The following is a 21,615-nucleotide window of genomic DNA, read 5'->3' on the forward strand; positions in this document are numbered from 1 at the left end:
TCAGCCTAGGAGAAACTGAGTCCCAAGTGTGGCAGTGGACTCTCGCAACCCCCTAGCCACAATCAGGAAGCTGCGGTGTAGAGGGTTTTCCTCGCTTATTCACATGGTTGTGTGAAAAGGACGTCAGACACTGTTATTGCACAAGCATACTCTGCACTCTCTCACATGGGGTGTGTGTGTGTGTGTGTGTGTGTGTGTGAGAGAGAGAGAGAGAGAGAGAGAAGTCTACCTTTAACGGAGGAGCCATCCACGGATGGGATTGGCTGCTCTGTCTGAGACGAATTTGGCTGTTACTACCTGTTCACAGCAATTTCATTGGTCGTCCTAAGGAGTGCCTGCTCTCCCACTGGACAAGCAGAATACCAGGCACATTTTAATGCTCATTCCATTCTTCCCCGCTGTGAGATAGCAGGGTGTTGTCAGCGTCAGAACAGGCAGAAGGAGTTGCTTGGCTACCGGGAAAAGGAGCTTTTGTTTTCTCTCACAGCTTGCCACATTTAACTCCAAGTGTGTCCATGTGTGCAACAGGGTGTGTGTGTGTGTGTGTGTGTGTGTGTTTGTCCGCCATCTAAAACAACTTGCTTTCTTTCATCTCATTATTCAGCACATCCTGGCTCCACCCGTATACACACTGGGAGTAGGAACTGGGCTGAATGGAATATTCTGCATTTGCTTGCCTTTCAGAATTTTCAAATGCAAAATCCAATCCTTTCTTTGTTATGCTTGCGAATGGCCATCTAACTTGACCCAAACGCTTTAGCTGTGAAATTTGTGCTGCTGAATTTGGTGGTGGGCTTTGTTGATGTTGTTCCAGATGCACTGGGACTTACTTCTGAGTAGATATTTATCGGATTGTCCTGCTGATGGGATTTGTTGCATCAGACCACATTTCTAACATTTGCAGTCACATCAACAGCACACACTGTAGGTTACTCCTCACAGAGCTACAATTCCCAGCACCCTTAACAAACTACAATTACCAGAATTCCTTGGGGGAGGCCAATTATCTAAATTCTGCCATTTATTAATTTCTAAGATCCCTCAACTCTAGCAGTCATTGCAACCCTAAACTCTGTTACCTCAGATCTGTAAATCTACCTGTCAATCTATTTCCGGTGCTGCCCCCAAACAGAATAAACCTAAAGGTCTCCATATATTCCAGGTTCTTGGTTAATTGATTCTTCTGCTGTTGAAAATCCTTTTTTGTTTTGTGCTTAACCTTTCCCCAAGATTGCCAAATAGAGCCTGCAGTTTTCCACTGGCAAGCAATTCCATCGATGCAATGCAAGCGAATGTAAATTATGCATCTGACAATTGATGGCTCCCTGATGTGGATGTGTGCACCTTTCTTTTCATTTTAGTCTAAACACTGATATTTCTGCCACAGGAAGCACTCCATCCCTACAAGAGTGCTAGGGGGTTTGATCTCTGTCATTTATGCTGGTGCTCCTGTCATTAAATGCTTGACTGCTGACAAACGTTTGATGTAGGTTCAGGTGGAAGAGGCTGGCAAGAATGCAGTTTGGTGTAGCAGCCCATAATGATTCTGATACGCAATTCGGTTCCTTGGAAATACACACTGAACAGCTGAAGAGCAACAGTGAACAACTGGATCCATAAGGGAGACACAGAACATATTCAAATCTGGGCAGTCAACAAATTGCAAAATTTCAGTTGATTAACCATGTAAGTGTTAGGTGATTCGATCTGCTTTTATTTACATGTTAATAAAACTTGATATCTGATGGGAAGGTTTTCCACAGGGAAGGCACAACTACTGAAAAAGGCCCTCTGCCTGGTTTCCTGTAACCTCACTTCTTGCAATGAGGGAACCACCAGAAGGCCCTTGGAGCTGGACCTCTGTGTCCAGGCTGAACGATGTGGGTGGAGACACTCCTTCAGGTTTGCAGGGCCAAAGTTCATTTAGGGCTTTAAAGGGCCGCACCGACACTTTGAATTGTGCTCGGAAATGTACTGGGAGCCAATGTAGATCCTTTAGGACTGGTGTTATATGGTCCCGGCGGCAGCTGCTCCCATCACTAGTCTGGTAGCAGTATTCTAGATTAGTTGTAGTTTCCAAGTCACCTGGTTAGTTGGTTTTAATGCATGTATGTGGGGCTTATTGTCTGCCCACCTGCCTGTAAGTCACTTTGTGTTGCCTGGGGCAAGATAACATGAGAAATTTTAATAGTAATAGTAATAATAATAATAATAATAATAATAATAATAATAATAATAATGCAATCTTGCACAACGTCTTTATTCTTAGCTTTCACCTGTAAAATGGGAATAATACGTAGTGACTCAGGGTTGTTAGAAGGATAAAGGGGATAATAAAATGTTGCTACCCATCTTAAACTTCTGGGACAGGACACACTATATATATAAATGAAAACAACCAAGCACAAGTCTTTAAAACACACAACATGATTTCATTTTATTTAATTGTTTAATCAGTTTACATTCCACAATTGACATACTTTTTTCATTTCCCCCCATGAACAAATTGTTTACAACCAGATGAGATTGTAAATTGATGGAAATACAGAATTTTCTGCCAATTGAAAAAAATAATAATTGAAGATGCATTTGGTAATGTGTTTATTCCATTCCCCCCGCCTCTCAGCAAAGTCCTGCAATACTTTGTGACCTTCACAATTTACTTTCTGTTTCTTTTTCCTTTTCCTCCCAGAAAAGTTCTACAAAATTCAAGTGTCCTTTGCAGCTCCAATATTATACCAGAACTCAGCAATTTCCCTTTTCATTCTCAGATGTTCCTCTATTGTTACAATGAACAAAGAGCCCCTGGGTTTTACAGGTGTGCAGAACCAGTAACCTGAAATAGAAGAGCAGGTTGGCTTCTTTTGCATCCAACTACCTTGGCTCACCTTTGCTATGTGAAGAAATAGATGCAGTAAAATGAACCCTTAGCTGTAAAAAGATCAAACAACACACATTTATTCACATCATATCAGAAGTAGAATCAAAATATACTAATTCAGGTTATTGGATTTTATTTCATTTTAGCACCAAAAGCCATTTTGGCCACTTTGCATCTCAGAAGCTGAAAAGAATGTGCTACATTCTGTCCTCATTCACATTAACTAATGGGGCTTAATCACGAAAAACACCACTCTGACTTCTGTGATGGATAGTGAGGCAAAAGACACAAGGCTGGATAGAAAGGGTCTTAAGGAGTTCAACTAACTAGGAAAAAAATGTCTAGAAATGATCAACATTATCCTGATATTTAATATGCCATGGTTTAGCGTCTTCTAGCTCAGCTTCCCATTCAGTAATAATGAAGCACGATTTAATGTCAGAATTTGATCACAAATATTCCACTGTAGAGATGCACTTGCTACCAGCAAAGCCCAGTGCACCACACCTCTCTTGTGCTTGGCAAATTGCCTGCTCTGACCTTCCAAGCAGGAGGTTATTGTGCCCCAGACTGGGGGTACCACACACACAGCTAGTGGGACTGCTTGGTTGTATGCCTCACATGCTTTTCACATCTGAATAACAGGAACACAAGCTATAGTCCTAAGAACATACATCCGGGTATCAATTCGTTTTTCTGACTCATGTAAAGAGGTCACACACATCCTAAGGTGTGTTGAACTAAGGCCCTTTGTAAACACTGGGCAGTCGTCATCACTGAGCCACCAAGGTGCATCGTGGGAGAATCACTGCTTACCAGCACTCAAGCAACTAACACATGGTTGGTAATCTGTAATTCTGCCACGGGAGGTTTGCTGTGGGGATAACATTTCTGGTAATGTTCAATGTACTCCTTGCACAGTATCTACAACATCATATCGACTGTGCAGGTCCTTCCCTTGTCTATCTTTGGACAGGCATCAAATTAAATGTCTTTATTTTCTGCTTTCTCTCTCTGCATCAGATGCCCCATGCTTAACTCTCAAGACATTTCTTTCCTAGGGGTAGGAAGAGACCCACAGAGCCTCCTACTCTACTGTTGAGGTGGAATAGTGGGGCTGCCGAAGAGGAGAAGGATCTGGACTCCAATGAGTCTACCTGTGGCAGCAACAGCAGCAAACGATGCATTCCTTGGAGGCCAGATCTGCTGCCCCTGTGGATCCAACTGCCTGAGGCGGTTGCCTCACCTTGCCTCATGAGTGGTTCGGCCTGTGCTTAGCATCATTTCAGTACCCTCGGTCAACTATTCTCCAGAAGAGTGTTCTTCAACCTTGGGTGCTCAGATGTTGTTGGATTACAACTTCCACCATCCCTAGCCTCCTTAGCCGATGGTCAGGGATAATGGGATTTGTAGTCTAGCGACACTTGGAGACCTGACGTCAAAGAACACTGCTTGAGAACAAGTCAAACGGCACGAAGGTGAAACACTTTTGCAGGTAACTTTCTGTGGTAAATGAGAAATTTCAATGGACTCATTGGCCTGGTCCACACAGAAGAAGAGGGGAAATCACCTCAGGACTGCACCACTTCAGACAGTAACAGATTTACAAGTCTGTATATGTTCAGATGTACAGTGGTACCTTGGGTTAAGTACTTAATTCGTTCTGGAGGTCTGTACTTAACCTGAAACTGTTCTTAACCTGAAGCACCACTTTAGCTAATGGGGCCTCCTGCTGCTGCCGCGCCACCGGAGCAAGATTTCTGTTCTCATCCTGAAGCAAACTTCTTAACCTGAAGCACTATTTCTGGGTTAGCGGAGTCTGTAACCTGAAGCATATGTAACCTGAAGTGTATGTAACCCAAGGTACCACTGTATATACATGCAGAGATGGTTGTTCCCACAAGGAAGCACTGGATTGTGTGATTTCCCCCATATGCATTCAAAGATGGTGCAGTTCCCAAAAACAGTTTAACTATGTATGTGACCTGCTAGGTCATGGATTGATACACAAGCCTTCCAAGAAGTGGACTCTTTTCAGAAACAGGTGACGGTCTAATGTTAAATACTTTAGAAGCAATGGGGAAGTGTGGGTGTAAGCTTGAGACTTTAAAATGCGGAGGGCAGTCTTGAGAGAAGAAACTGAGGGGAATGTGGAGACCTTGAACTGTGCTGAAGAATAGGAAGTATCACTTCAGACAATACATTCCCCTCAAAGCATACTGCCAGAAGGTACTTAGATTGTGAATTGATGAAAAAGAAACCGGTAAACTGGGTTGAAACGCACATTGTTCAGAATCTCAAACAGAGTGAACCTCAGAGGTCACCAATGATGTTTTAATTCTGGTTGCACTCTCTTCTCAACGATATAACTGATTACATCAGGCCTGCATAACTCAAATCTCACCAAGTCGAGCTCATCTTACCAGCTACATTATTGTGACTAAGAGCCAAGCCACATGTTTCCTAAATTGCCAAGAGTGGGGCCAGAGGAAAAGCGGTAGGGATTTTTAATTTATTTATTACAAACTGCTCCATATGCCTCTTGATTTGCTTTACTGTGCATTCCCACAATTATTAAAGCTGCAATCCTATAGCTACTTACCTGGGAGTAAGCCCTATTGAATTCAGTGGGACTTACATCTGAGTAGACATGTATACGATTGCACTATTAACACAGGCAAGATTGTATAAAGTGTTCTATTGAAAAGCAAGTGTTACTGGCCCTGCTTAGTGCTAATAATATAGTTGTTCTAGACAGGTATGTTTGACTCCTCGGTTTTATGTTTCATTCATTTTAAAACCTGTACATCATTTCTCATCAGACCATTAGTTTGGGGGTCCCTGGAACTGGCAGTGTAATATTCTTAAATCAGTACAATGAAGCAAAATTTTTAAACAGAGGAACAACAACACTATCTGTTCTCACGATGTATACCATGTCTTCCAAAAACACACACCTTAGTTTTAAGGATGAATTGTTTAGCTTTAGTACAACACAGTTTTAATACCTCCAGATTGTGAGCAGTAATCCAGAACAAATAAATAATAATGTCCCATAAATCTGTACCCACTTTTGACTGCAGTGCCACAAATTCTGTATTAATGGTCACAGGTTGCTTAATATGAAAATGCCTGTAATTTTGTAAATGGCTGTACAGAATGTCAGGGTTAAAAACTGATGTCTCTTTCACACAAGGCAAATAATAACAGTTACAAACACTGCATTTCCCCCCCCCCCCCAGTACACAGGTGACCCTCTTTAACATTTCTTGCCTTAAACAATGGGGAGTTGTGTGGCTGGCTTTTTAACCCTAGTCTGTCAATAACAGACAGAGCTTGCACAAATCTGGCGCATAGGCTGGTTATGCTATCTTTCAAAGACTTCATAACTACTTGCAGCATCTCTGACTCGCTTTGTAGCAAGAGCTATGCATTTCCACAGTTGTTCAGAAACAAGAATTTTGTCCTCACTAACATGAATCTGATCAATTTTTTCCTGTTTCTTATTATCAAATGTCCTAGAAGATGTATCAGCCAATGCCAGGATTTCATGGCTGAGAGCATAACAGATGATCAAATGTTTGCAGATAAACCCCCAACCCCACAGCCATTGGTTATGATGGCAAGCTGTTGGCCAAATTCTCATGGCTACACTGACCAAACGTCTGTGATTGGTAGGGTAAAAAACGAAACAAAACCCCACTTCCTATATATAAACAATACGTTTTTGCAAGCATTGACCAATGCTAACGCCTCCTATTTTATTTGGCACACTGGTATTCCATTTTAGCCCTAGATGCATATACAACTCATCCCCAGTTTTTGTTACTTTTTTTTTTGTAGCAGTGCAGCTCAAACACTTGTTTATAACAGACCCAATGCTACTTCTGTTGACTTTTCAGAGCAACAGTATTTCAAAAGAGGTGCAGTCCTTATCATTTTAAAAAGATTCACGACCTCCCTTTGATCCTCAGAACTCCAGTTCTGTTTGTTATGTTGACATACATAATGAAGAGCCTAAGTGTACTTTGTCTCTGCTGGATTCGGAATATAGTTTCCCAGAATATTTATTAAACATTCACATAAATTTATGAAATAGTTCCTTCTCTGTTGGCTCAATCATGGTTTGTACCAAGTGGGCAACTTCAGGATTATCAAAGTGATTAGCGGGACTATCATTTGTAGAAGATTTTTAGTAGCTGATATTTACATTTGCTATAGTAGAAAGGAGGTGATAATAAGACTGACGCCTCAGTCTTGAACCCACTTACCTGGGGGTAAGCCTCATTGAACTCAATAGGACTTACATCTGAGTAGACAGGTAAAGAAAGGCCTGTGGACTTAGCGTAACTTTAACAGAACGGCATCTGGTTGAGCTGCACTAGTTGCAAATATTATCCCCTCCTCACTGCAACTAAAAATGGCAGATCTGGATACAAGGAAAAACCAAATTCTGAGCGCAGGCACCTCGTATTTTGCTTTTCAAAATATATTACACAGTTGCACAAGCTAGTTCATCTTACCCAGTCATGACCCAAAACTTCAGAAATTATTTTAAAATAAAAGTGCTCATGATGGAACCCTTGGAACAGAAAACCTATCAAGGGACAGAGAAGACCAGGGTTGCTCCTCCACACAGTGGAAGTTCTCAAGAGTTCACATTTCTGCGGAAACAGGATGGGTTCTGCCAGTTGTTATGAAAATGATACCATTCTGCTCCATTTTGCAAAAAGGGAAGCAGTTGCAGAATCCACAGGGCCTTGCATATGAAGAGAGACCACAGTTTGATAGGACCCGGCAGTAGAGGATGGCAGAATAAGGGCCGTAGGCACAAGCCAGGTCACTATTATGCTCCACTGAATTAAGTCACAACTAACTAGTTTCTAAGTCTGGCAAGATCAAGCGGGTAACTACACCACATTGGGTTGCTGTGTGTGTATATGTTGCACAATGTGCATTTCAATCCCTTGCGAAAAGAAACTCCCTGCAACTAGAAAAGTAGCACATCAGTAGAGCCTAGCCTTTTCCCTGGTATGCTATTTTTCTGCATGCAAGGGAGGCAGTGGGGGCTGGTGTCCACTGAGATTGGTTGGGTGGAAAGCAGGCAGGAAGACAGTAAGTAGAGCCAGAGCCAATGATAAGCAGAGCCACCTGATGCTAACTTTGTACCCATCCTCTTTCTCCCTGCTAGAACAACTCTGAGACTAGGGAGGAGGAAGCTGATTGGCAGTGGCAACCCCTGGATTGCTGCTAAGTAGGCAGGGCCAGTGGGGGCTGGCTAGGGATAGGCATATCTGTCAGTTTTAGTTTCTCTCAGTTTTTCGTTTATCCAATCACATTGCCATATAAGTTTGCCATTTTTACTTTTTTAAAAAATCCATTAAGTGTGGATTTCCCCCCTAATGTACAGATATTTGTATGTAGTTTTCCTAATATACATATTTTTGCAAATCCCGCCACCCCAAATATAATGCATTTTCACTAAATGCATGCATTTTAATGCACCCTTTACTCTGGTATGTGCATTTTTATACACATTACTTAGAAACCTGCACAGCAAAATTTGAAGACGCTCAAGTCTTAGAGGATGGCTGTGTTTTGGTTTGCAGGTCGTGTGACTTTGGGAGGCTCACCTTTGAATGTATCAGATTTCTCCCCCATTCCTTGGGCATTTGCCCAATGGGTCAGCTTCCATGGAAGGGAGGGATTTCCTCTTCCCTATGAAGAAGCAAGCACACAAAGTCTTACAGCCTGAAGTTGGGCAAACCAGAAATAGATGTACCTCTTGATTCTGCCAGATGTATAAACCAGACCTTTATGCATCTTTGATTTCAATAGGCCTTGAATCTTATGCAGGGCTGCAAAGAGGTTGTTCTCCTGTAACTACCATCGTACATCATGCAGGAATGCTGAAATCACATAGGATGGAAAACTAAGACTAGGGGATAGTATTCATGGTATTCTTCCCAGTGTGGTGCCTTCCATCTGGTTTCTACATTATTTGAGGGGCAGGAGCTCTGGAGGCTAGCCTATTGGGGCAAATGGGGCAGTGCCCCAACAACTCCACCTGCCTGTCTTCTTACTTGCAACCAATTGGGGCAGCTCTGCCTGTCATCTGCTCTGACATTAGCTGCTGTTGTTCCCCTTGCCTGTCACCCTTACCAGTTCCGGGGGTGGGGGTGGGGGAGCCAGCGACCACCGGGTGTGAGATGGTGCTGTGGGAGGGCCCAGGAATACATAAGAATATGGCTTTAAATGGCAATTAACTTCTGGACTGTGCCATATGGCTTCTGAAAGGAGCGGACGCACCCAGTCTTCTGCTAAAGGAGGAGGAGAATTGAACCGGTTTCAAAAGATATACCGAACTCCATTTGTTGTTGCTTAGTCAGGCAGCCTCGTAAGGTCACTTGCTGGAGAAATAAATGACGACAGAACCCTTTTGGTGAGCATGAATCTTGGCCAAGGTCAGAGCAGTTGATGAAGGATAATAACCCAACAGGAGCAGCTGCTTAGAGCCGCTGGTAGGAATAGGATAGTAAAACAATTTGTTGGAAAGAACCACTTTGCCTCTCCTCACTTTCTCCCCAATAAACTTTTATGACATTGACTTTATTATGACACAGAGACCTTACAAGCCTTTCAGAGACAGGGAATTTTTCCCCCTTTGACAGCAATACATGCAAACAGTTTGCTTAGAACCAGTGATTTCTACAGTAATAGGAACGACAGAGGCTTCGATGCTCTTGATCTCCCTTGCCCTTCTGAAAAAGAGGGAGAATCAGCGAGGCAGTTTCAGGGGTGGTCTCGAAAAAATTCCTTAGGAAATGATGCTGCATTTTTAAAAAACTCACTTTAAGAGTGAATCCCCCCTCCCCTCCAGTTCACAATTTATAGTTTGTACATCCCCCCCTTTTTTTTCCTTTTTACAGGCATCTGGATCCAAAAAACAGTCACACGTGAAAGGTGCCAGTATGAAAATGGAGCTTATGGAACAGAAGCTCTTCCATTTATAGAAAACATTTTCAGGAGAAAGAGAGACAGGAAGAGGGAGGGAGGGAGGGAGGGAGGGAGGGAGGAGATGTAGTGTGGGAGAAAGACACCTTTTTCTGCACTATATGAACAGGGGAAAGTCACAAGATGAGTCCAGAAAGATGAGCAAACGTCCGCAGGGACTCTCCTGCTGCACCATGCACTGTGCAAAAGCACCAGAGCTGATGCTGGTAGCTGCCTATGTGTGTGAAGGCAATGCCTTTGCAATCAATGCCTGGTGCATTTGAGCCTCAGCATGCTCCTAATGGTGTGTGGTGCTGCAGCTGCTGTGGTTGCAACCTATCAGGGCTCAAGTCTGCAGCAGGTCCCGAACTCAGCCATGACACTTATCAGAGGAGGAAGAAGCAGCAGCAGCAGCAGGGAGATCATCTTAGAGACACTCCAAAACCTCAATAGGCCAGAGCAGGAGACATGGCCAGATGAACCTCAACAAGAGCTTCCAAGTCTGTTTTGCACCTTTGGTCTGAACAACAAAATGGCTTGGTTTGCTTCTGCTTCCTGGAGTCAGTTTACTTTGCCTTTGCCTCACTTCATCCCACCCAGCCTCTGCCACTGGCTCGCTACGTTTCCTGGACAAGAGGACCACTCTGCTCATTAATACTACTTACCTGGCAGGATCTGGCTCTGACACACCTGTAAACTCCTCCTCTATCTCTCTTATTAAATCTCATTTTCTAGTGGAGGCTGATTTCAGGCCACCACCACCCTCCAGCAATGAGTACAGGTTTTGCCCAAGTTCATTTTCTGCAGGATGTTACTGCCCATGGCCCTGCTAGTCTGGTCTGTTGGCCTCAATTCAAGGCCAGCTTACCAAAAATGCCTGGAAGCATTGGAGTCGTTAAAGCAATTATCCCCTTGCCACAGCAGTATCGAACGCCTGTGCCAGTTCCTATTCCCAACTGATGCCGAGAAAGGCTGGAGAAGGAGATGCCTCATCAACATGGTTGCCCAGTTGCCCAAAGACTATTTAAAGAAATACTGTTCTTTAAATTTGCTGTTGGGTAGTGGGCTGCCGGGCTGCACCCTAGAGAGAGAAAACTGTATCTCTAAATCCCCCAGTGCTATGGGAAAGAAGCTGATCCTTTGTCTACTCAGGTCACATCCGCACCCAATCACGCAGTAAGCTATATTTCCTGGGATTCTTTACATGGAAGGCATGACTGCTAAAGTGGTATAAATGTGTTCAAATGTATGGTGTGGATGTGATCTTAATCCTTCTGATCTTATCTAGGGCTGTGTCCCCCCCGCCCCAAAAGAACAACATTGTTCATCAACTAACAAGAAAAGAAATTGCATTTGATAATGATCAAAGAGGAAGAGAAAAATTCAGAGAATTCTCATGGATAGTAAAGTTTTTGAGGCACTTATCTCACTTTTGAGGTTGCTTGAGTGTGTGTTTTGAGTGCCTTTTAAAATTCATTCTGCAGGTTCCCCATCCCTGCATTAGAGGGTGGTGCCCGGTGGGACAAGGAATGTCTGCTGTCCATCAAGAGTCACAAGAGACTCCTGCTGTCTTTTCTTTATTTAGGTTGTAAAGAAGGCTGATTGCCAAAGAAGTGATGCTTTTGAATTATGGTGCTGGAGGAGACTCTTGAGAGTCCCATGGACTGCAAGAAGATCAAACCTATCCATTCTTAAGGAAATCAGCCCTGAGTGCTCACTGGAAGGACAGATCCTGAAGCTGAGGCTCCAATACTTTGGCCACCTCATGAGAAGAGAAGACTCCCTGGAAAAGACCCTAATGTTGGGAAAGATGGAGGGCACAAGGAGAAGGGGACAACAGAGGACGAGATGGTTGGACAGTGTTCTCAAAACTACGAACACGAGTTTGACCAAACTGCAGGAGGCAGTGGAAGACAAGAGTGCCTGGCATGCTCTGGTCCATGGGGTCGCGAAGAATTGGACACGACTAAATGACTAAAGAACAACAAACTGCAGGGCCCTGAGATTTCATTAGGGCCATGGGGATGGGGGAAGCACTAAACACCCCCCGCCCTGAACTGTTTCCTCGATTTAAAAACTGCTCCTAGCCATGGAAGAGAAACAAGATGGGTACCGTAGTTTTATTTGCAGCCCACCACATTTAGCAGGAGCTCCAAATGATGTGTTTTAAATTGGGGTTGACATGGGATCTCTAATTGGTTAACATCTCCCCAGTGTTGCAGTTCTAGTCCAATTCAGTCTCCCCTGCCATTTTCAGGTTAAAAAAAAAAAAGGCTTTGGAAGATCTGATATTTCTTTACTGCCATCATTGCATCCAGATGAAATTATGGCAACTGGGTTTCACAGGCAGTAGTGAGGGTTAGGGCGGGAGGGTGAGTCATTGTAAGAGTGGCTGGATTTGACTTCCTGCTGAAACCTCTAATTGATCAGTTAGTATTAATCAATCAAGTAGGTACAGATTGAAAGTATGGGATTTTTTTATTATTATTTTTTAAATTAGAGTCGTGCCCTATGGATTGAACCTCTGGGCAAGCGGCCTTGGTGAAAACCATCAATGCACGTACAATAATGCAGGCAATTTCCAAATGATAAATCATCTGTCCGTAATACTTAGTCCAGAGAAACTGTTGTCTTCAGTAGAAGACGCTCAGCCCACCCAACCCCCTGGTCTGAAGTGCTGCAATATTCCATCCAATTAAAAGCCAAATCATCTAAGAAAACATCCTGCCTTGCATCCTGAATTAAGGCAGATGGGGCAGCCATTTTGACTCCAGGACAGAAATACTTCCAGCGCTACCCAGCAAAGGATCCATTTTGGGGAATCAGAAGTTCACCACAATTAAAAAAATATTCTGACAGGTTGTTTTGTTTTGTTTTTGTCAGGCATTCTGTGCCTCAGTTTCAGACTAGTCTAGGTAGCCACAAATCCACTGGTATTCTTCACAAATTTACATATATATATATATCTATTCACATATATACACAACAGGAGTTTGCTGGGTTTCATTCTGCCATTTTGTGATACTCCCATTACAAGGAATGTCCGCCTGGAACTGCCCTTAGCAGGGCACAATACTAGGTGGCGCCGTAGTGCAATACTCCCAATGGGGCAGGAGCCAGAACAATGGAATATGCTTTGCCAGCATGGCTTTGAAACCCAGGTATCTTACTTCTTGCTCTTTTCAGGAGGTGCAGGAAGGACAGAAGCAACACAGAGGCAAAGCCGAGGACCCCAAGGGCAGGTGTGGACAGCGTAGGCCACTGGGACTGGGGAGTTGATGTTTACTAGGAAATTCCATAACCCACAGCTGGGCAGTTTTCCTATAATCCATTCTGGCATCATTTGCTTTCAGCGGTAGGTGGTGCCTATGGTAGGGAGGAATGCAGGGAGCCCGGCAGTTGGTGGAGTCAGAGCTGAAGATGAGCAGAGACAATTGGCTGTCGTTTCCACCCTGTCCTCCTGAGTTCTGCAAGGGCAACACTGGGACTATGGAGGAGAAAGCTGGCAGTGCAGTTCTCTGCACTGGTAGGAAGAAGTTGGGCAGGTTGGGGGAGGGGGGACAAGTAAGGTTGGTGAGGCAGTGCCTTATTCATGCTGATGGACTTGCCTCCACTGTCGACTTTTAAGGTTATCAGAGAGACTAGAAGAAGAAGTGTGTTTGGATTTGATATCCCACTTTATCACTACCCGAAGGAGTCTCAAAGTGGCTAACAATCTCCTTTCCCTTCCTCCCCCACAACAAACACTCTGTGAGGTGAGTGGGGCTGAGAGACTTCAGAGAAGTGTGACTAGCCCAAGGTCACCCAGCAGCTGCATGTGGAGGAGCGGGGAAGCGAACCCTGTTCACCAGATTATGAGTCTACCACTCTTAACCACTACACCACACTGGCTCTCAAGGTACTAGTGAAGAACTCAAGGACTAGTGAAGAAGGGAATCCGGGGGGGGGGGTATTTTTTAAAAGTCCATAGAAGTCCATTGGTTTTATGTTAGGAAAGTCAGGACAGGACTTTGAGGCAGAGGTTCGGGGTCCCACTCAGCAGAATGAGCAAGAGGACCCCCAAATGGGCTGACTTACTACAGTTTGAAATGTGAAGCAATGCAGTTTAATAGCTAAAGCAGACCCTCCAAGTGTCCCTTTTTTCCAGGGGCATCCGTGATTTAGAGAAGCTGTCCTGGTTTCTGATTTGATCCCTGCTTTTCCTTAGGATATCCCTCTCTTCATTGGAGAAATGCTGGAGGGCAGGGAGTTATCTGTCCCCCAAGTCACTGGACGGCAATCCTGTATAAGGAAGGTTTTTTTGCAATACTTAATGTTTTATTATGTTTTTATATATGTTGGAAGCTGCCCAGAGTGGCTGGGACAACCCAGTGAGATGTGTGGGGTATAAATAGTAAAATTATCCTTATGGAATGGGACACCTCTATTATTTTCGGAGAAATGTTGGAGGGTATGATAAAGGGAACCTCTACCCTGTAATAGTATTAAGTGCAGGGTTTAAAATTACTTAACTGCAGTACTGAATGTTTGATTCAGTTTAGCCAGCCATGTTTTTGTGGTGTGGTTTTATAGATTTTCAGCTGCCTTGGGTTTCTTGTTTTAAGGTAAAAGGGCAGAATAATGCCAGTATTAATAATATAGGAATGAGAACCCCTAGAATTTAGGGCAACCCCCCCCCCAGCATGTGTGGACCAGTGGTGGTTGGGCGGCATCTTAGTCTTCTACATGCACTGCCCAAATGACTAAAGCAGACATTGGACACAGTAGCTGCTGGAGGTCAATGGATTTTGTGAGCTTTAAATGAGACTAAACCAATGGTGGGTCATCCCAGACCATGAGTATCTACTTCCGCATGTACATAAGCAGAGTGTAATTCTGCAGATTTAGTTAAGCTAAAAAGTATTGCTTTCGCTAGTTGGAAATGAAGTCAGAGTTCTGACTTCCCTGCAAAATGTCAATCTCATTTCAAAAGAGTTTTGCAAGGACTGGATTTCACCATAGAACATGAACTGTGCATATATATATATATATATATATATATATATATATATGGTGTTACATATTACAGATGCCACATTTAGACCTTATAATAGAGTAATTTAAGTCACTGCAGCAAAAGAAATCCTCAACAGTCCCCTGGTTTTTACTATTTCATATCAGAAGAGAGAGCAGAAAATTTGTAGAAGATCAAATGACAAATCCACAAAGAAAGACACTAAAGCGATGGAAATTGCTCTGTAAAAATAGTAATGGTTCAAATTAGGTGTCTGAGCTTCCGCTCGGCTCCCGAGAGCTATAAATAATTCAGCTCATCCAAACGAGAGGCGTTCTGCAGGCGTGTGGTGGAGGATTCCAGCCTTTTCCCCATACACCCTGCATTGCCACACAACATTTGTCTGATGAAAGTGCAGCTTTACGCCACAAGCCAGATAAAACCGGCTTCGTCTTACTCTACCCTGTAGTTGTTATTGCTGGATCAATGAGACATTCTCACAAGAGGAAAACGTAGCAAAATTATGTGAAAAGAAAAGTCGCCGCTACCAAGCTTAACGTTCTTTAGTTTTTTGAGGGCTGGGCCAGAAGATCTTTTCCTGCCTGGGGGAAAGGAGAAGTTGGTGTCCACACCCAAATCCACGTATGGAAGCTCACCTGACTGGCAGGGGGCTCTGATTTCAGTACTGATGATGGGGCAGTTTCCTCTTGAGAGCAACAAGCTGGCTTAGGGCAGGGCTGGGGAACCTGCAATACCCTCCAACATTTCTCTGATGAGTATAGGGATATCCTATTCCATCATCAAGGGACATGGGTGGCACTGTGGGTTAAACCACAGAGCCTAGGGCTTGCCAATCAGAAGGTCAGGGGTTCAAATCCCCGTGACGGGGTGAGCTCCCGTTGCTCGGTCTCTGATCCTGCCAACCTAGCAGTTCGAAAGCACGCCAAAGTGCAAGTAGATAAATAGGTACCGCTCCGGCGGGAAGGTAAACGGCATTTCCGTGCGCTGCTCTGGTTCGCCAGAAGCGGCTTAGTCATGCTGGCCACATGACCCAGAAGTTATACGTCGGCTCCCTCGGCCAATAAAGTGAGACCCCAGAGTTGGCTGCAACTGGACCTAATGGTCAGGGGTCCCTTTACCTACTCCATCATCATCATCATCATCATCATCATCATCATCATCATCATTTTACTATTTATACCCCACCCATCTGACTGTGTTGTTCCAGCCACTTTGGGAGGCTTCCAACACAGGGGCAGAAAATAAGCTAACTCACTTGGACTTTTATTCACAAGTGAGTCCTCATGATTTTCACGGAACTCACTTTTTATAAAGAACAGCTCAGATGTGAGTGTTCATCACTTGGGGAGGCTGAATGTGGGAATGGGTCATTACAGATCAAACCTCACAGACAAAATGCTCATATTTCCTGATGGCATCTCAAATCATTACATTTGACAAGTCATGAATGATGGGAGTTAATGAAGTCATGAACTATGGGAGTCGTAGTCCAACAACATCCAGAGGGTGCCATAGGATGACTATAAAAATGTCCACACTGGGAATGTTCTCCGCAATTCAATATCTACTATTGCTGTGCTCTGGTAATTGTAATATTTTATTATTCTGTGGGTTTTTAACTGTTTTGTTCTTCATGGTTCTAATTTGCCCTTAGGGGCTTTCATGTTTGTGTGTTTGTGTATATGTGCGTGGGGGAGGGAGAGAATAGCAAAAACCTCATTTGTTGGAGGATGCAGTCTAAGTACCCTGCAACATACTCAATCTATTCATTAATTCAGCCTCATTTCAACAAAAGCCGCAGAAAACAAAACCTTTCCCCCCTCCGATTATGTGTCAAGAAATAACTGACCTCTGGTCAGCAGACAATAAACTCTTACATCAATAAATAGCACGATGCCCTTGACATTCTCTGCCTCAAAATGGACTGAATATCTAATAATAAGGTTTCGGGACTGACTTAGAGGAAGAGAAAGGGAGGGGGGGGGAGAGAAGGATCTCAACATGATTGAAATTCCGGCACACCCATTAACACCCATTCCAAAATTAAGGAATGGAGTCATTTCATTCCCCTGCTTCTTCTTTAATCACTAGTCTGCTGATAACCTTTATAATTGTCCATCCTCACAGGTTTGTATTGGCACAAATCTATGAGCTGACAACTTGGGAGAGGGATATTAACTCAGCTGGGGTGGCAGCATTTTTTAATTGTGGAAAAGTAAACCAAATAAGAGTGGCAAGCAACCTTAGATGGATCTCTAAGATCTCAATGGGGAGAAAATATGCAAGTTCTGCACCTACCACCTGAAACCCCAAAGTCCCACCAAGTCTTCTGCTATGTCATTTACACAGATGCGTAGACAGGCCTCGAGGAAGCTGACATCAGGAAGATGCTGCAATCTTTGAAAATTGGTTCAAAATACTTGAAAAAAGCTGGCTTGTGCATCTTTGTTACTGATTTTTTTAAAAAAAGAACGTTCGCTAATGACTTTTTAACTCTAGTTGATATGAACTTAAATGATTGAAATGGGCTAGGTTTTCTCCTCCTTGCAGATCCATCCAGAGATGTTGCACTGTGTCAAAGCATGGGGACCCTCAGGCTCAGGGGCCAAATGTGGCCCTCCAGACCTCTCTGCCGGGCCCTTTATTCTCACCCTAGGCCATGCTCCCCTCTATTAGCCCCACCTCCAACAGCTCCATGTCCTCCTTGCCTGGATGGAGAAGTATGTATATGTGTGTCTCAGGTCTGTAGCTCCACCCACTTTTGCCTCTGGCCACACCCACTTTTGACATCTGACAACCTTACACTGGGATGTAGTGCTTGGAAGGTTGGCCAAGAGGGAATGAAACCCTTGAAATGAAAAAAGTTCCCCACCACCACACTACATCTTCTTGTACAATTCATCAGTCAATGGATGCCCCTAACCTAGCCGTACTTCTGCCTTTTCTTTTCCCTAGACCGCCACCTTGTATTGGGATGATTCAGATCTCAGGTCATCTCCCCCACTGCCTCCCCCATTTATTCTGTTGCTCCTTTTACTATGAAAATCATTCGGAAAATTATCCCAGATCTTTGGTATGGATGATGAGAGGGACCAAGCACAGAGAGAGAGAGAGAAAGGAAGGAAAGAAGAAAAGGAGAGGGAGGGAGGGAGGGAGGGAGGGAGGGAGGTGTCCAGTTGCAGAATCACAACACACCAGACAACCTTTGAGCTTATGGGTAAATGGATTTTCATTCTCAGCCTCCAACCTCTTCCACCCCATATGTGTGGAGGAGAAGTTTTCTTGCAAGGAGATACCTGGTGACATAGGGTAGCTTCTGATGACAATGTGTGAAGCATCTTATTTTGATGAACATGAACATAGCAAGAGGCACCACCCCTCAACATGACCAACGCTCCTTCAGAATTCCCCACCTCTCCTCCACAACGGCTTCTTTACCCCCATTGTTTTTCATTGACAAAATGGCGGCAACAACAGCAAAATCTCCGCCAGAGTTCCTCCTGCACAATCACCCCAAAGTTCAACCAACCACAAAGGCCTGTATCTCCCCTCACCCAACGCTACCTACAATGCCTTCCATCCAGCCCGTGGGTGGAAAAATCTCCTGCTGTTCCATAGGCAAGGGAGAAACACTCGCAGAACAAAATCCGGCCCACGTGACTCAGAGAACAGACACATTTTCCTCATACATCCACAAGTCTTGATGCCTTGAGTCACAAACACAGAGAGGATGAGTTGGCAGATGATCACATTGCAATGTTTGAATTGGTTTTCCTTTTTTTAAAACGAAAAAAAACAAAAGGAGAGGGGGAGTTATACACACATGTATCACAGCATTTTAGTGAGGTGTTCTCCTGTGTTTTTTCCGATAGCAGTTCAGCTCTCTCTGTTAGGCCTGGATGTAAGGCAGTTGGAAGTTGAAAGCAGCATCCATGAAGCGTCCTCAGTCGCAGTTGTGTTCCGCAAGGTTCTTGATAATTTGCCTTGTTGCTTAAAGTTTAGCAAGGAAAGGGAACCTTTTAAAAAAAGATGTTGTCGTTCACCCCCTTTTATTGGTAAGTCAGACAAAATTAACAGGCAAGATTTTTGTTGTTGTTGTTTAAAAAGAGGAGAGTGTGCAGGAAAAAGGGAGGGATTCTGAAGATGGCCTTGAGGAGGTTACATTTTAGAGAGAGGTAACACAAATGTTTGATTTCTGTTTCCCCAATTTGCAACAGGCAAGATTGTGTGTGTGTGTGTGTTAGCCTCCTATACAAACTCAGTTATCACATATCCCAAGAAGCATCCCCTTCCCAAGCCCTACTGTAACCCACCCCTAACCAGCAGTAGTCAGATGAAACAATATGTTCACTTGACTTTTGGAACTGGGATGCTGAAGATGTGTGTTTTTGTTTGTTTTTAAAGAACTAGATGGAAGAGCAATGGTGCAGAAAAGCTATTTCCACCTCCAGGAGAAAGAACAAGAGCGATACAAAGTCTGTAGAGGAGACGTAGGCGCCATATTGGACTCCACTCTACATTGGCACTGGCATCTGTTTGAGATCTATATATGATATATGTTTATGTATATATATATATATTTATAATATGTATATTGGTAGGTTTGTTTGTGTCTGTTTTAGCACACTGTCCCATTCTCAGGTCTTGATTTGGGGCAGTTGGTCCTGGGGACAGGTTGAACAGAAGGGGCCAAGGTGCAGAAGAAGCCGGAGATCAGAGTGAGACCCAGGCCTCCCCATGCGCAAAACATGGACCAGCCGTAGCCATGGCTGATGTCGTCTGGAAGTCCATACAGGTACCGGGGGTATCGGGAGAGCTCGAAGTTGATCCCAGCCACGCAGGTGCACAGCGAAATGATGCAGAAGGTTCCTGCAGAAGGAGAAGAAAAAGAGAAGAGGGAAAAGAAGGAAGGAAGGAAGGAAGGAAGGAAGGAAGGAAGGAAGGAAGGAAGGAGAAAGAGGAGGATGGAGATGGGTTAGACTTATAAAAAGCAATCAGGTTAATCTGAAGTGTCTTGGTTTGTTATTTTTCTCTCTTTATGTGTCTTCTACTCTCCGTTATTTTTTACCCCTTTTCCTGAACCTGCAATATAAAACAGATTGTTTTGTTGTTGCTATACTTACCTGATATGATCCCTGAAGATTACCATATACATTTTTTAAAAAATACTTGCTTAGTGATTGTTCTTTGTTTGTATTAGTTGTTTCTTCATTCCTTATTATGACACAATGGTTTGACTTACTTATGCCAATTACTGTTATTAAGCAATTGATTCGATGTTTAGGATGTATTAAAAATCTATAAAAATGTACCAAAAAAGTAAAGAGCAATTGGTTGTCCACTGTGTGAAAAAGGAGGGAGTTGGGTGAAGCGGCTAGGGAAACCACACCAGTGTGGAATAGCGGTTTGAGTGTTGAACTACATGGGAGACCAGGGTTCAAATCCCCACTTGGCCATGGAGCTCACTGGGTGACCTTGGACCAGCTACAAGTCACATTCACGCCATAATTTAAAGCACATTCAACACAAAATGGCCCCCCAAAGAATCCTGGGAAAACTGCAGTTTGCCCCTCACAGGGCTATAGTTGCTATCACCCTTAACAAACACAGTTCCCAGGAATATTTGGGGGAAGCCATGCACTTTAAATATATGAACTGCATGTGGCCACCATTTAAAATACAGTGGTACCTTAGGTTAAGTACTTAATTCGTTCTGGAGGTCCGTTCTTAACCTGAAACTGTTCTTAACCTGAAGCACCACTTTAGCTAATGGGGCCTCCTGCTGCTGCTGCGCTGCCGCTGCATAATTTCTGTTCTCATCCTGAAGCAAAGTTCTTAACCCGAGGTACTATTTCTGGGTTAGCGAAGTCTGTAACCTGAAGTGTATGTAACCTGAAGCGTATGTAATCTGAAGCGTATGTAACCCAAGGTACCACTGTACCTCTTTGCGGTTGTTGTGAGGATACCATGGAGACAAGGGTGAACCATAAAGGCCACCTTGAGATCCTTGGATGGAAATAAGATATAAATGTAATAATGAACAAAGAAATAAACACAGAATTTCACTGCAGAAACCCACTAAGATCAATGAGCCTTCTCTGTGGTGGCCCCACGGCTCTGGTTCTCTGTACTAGTGGATCTCTGGAAGGCTGTCATACTTTGGTCATCCCAGAAGGCCATGGAGCAGTAGTGGTTGTTAGGCAGTCCCTGGCTACAGAAGCAGGGTTGGATTACCCTTTGCCCCATTCCCAGTCCCAATTTATGATCATCCCTGACTCTAGCAAGTGGCACTCTACACTAAGCATGCCAGAGGAACTGATAATAAATATTAAGAACTGGCTGAATGGGGCAGAAGGTGGAATCCTTGAACAGGGGAGGGAGATAAACTTTGTTTCCTGGTTGCAAGTGTTTTGCCTTTTGTGAGCTATGTAAGCCCCTAATCTATGAGGCTCTGCTTGGCTGGCTGTTATTTCTCAAATTTAATTTTCACTTGTGGTCCATCCTAGCAAATGAAATTGTAAGTCAACAAAAATATGATTCAGAGATGCTTAGACTGGTAGCTAGAAGTTCTGACTCCAGGCTCCAGAGACCTGCCTAATTCTCTGCTCCCTGTTGATAGTCTGGGTACATCAGTTTTGCTGTGATAAGGTCCGTTGCTTTGTGACTCTGCTCCTAAATGAGAATGCCAGCTCTTTTTCTATCCTCAGCAGGCCTGCTCTGAAGAGGA

The 21,615-nt window shown here is 43.8% G+C and overlaps 1 protein-coding gene and 1 long non-coding RNA gene across 3 annotated transcripts in view; one reads left to right on the plus strand and one right to left on the minus strand.

The window, feature by feature from the left end:
• The first annotated feature begins 2,417 nt into the window (after positions 1–2,417).
• LOC309351168 lies at positions 2,418–12,352 on the plus strand. The gene is made up of 2 exons (XR_014160730.1): positions 2,418–4,500; positions 4,745–12,352. It is a non-coding gene; the product is annotated as an uncharacterized lncRNA (long non-coding RNA).
• Positions 12,353–18,631: 6,279 nt separating this feature from the next.
• The window catches only part of TMEM178B (transmembrane protein 178B), a 271,082-nt gene continuing 268,098 nt past the window's right edge, over positions 18,632–21,615 (minus strand). For both annotated transcript variants that reach the window (XM_081878992.1, XM_081878993.1), the window contains one exon: positions 18,632–19,757. In XM_081878992.1, coding sequence (XP_081735118.1) covers positions 19,507–19,757 — 251 coding nt within the window. In that variant the 3' untranslated portion in view covers positions 18,632–19,506. The remainder of the gene's footprint in view (positions 19,758–21,615) is intronic.

This window comes from Podarcis erhardii (assembly GCF_964252035.2).
Source record: "Podarcis erhardii genome assembly, chromosome: 10".
Taxonomy (NCBI): Eukaryota; Metazoa; Chordata; class Lepidosauria; order Squamata; family Lacertidae; genus Podarcis; species Podarcis erhardii.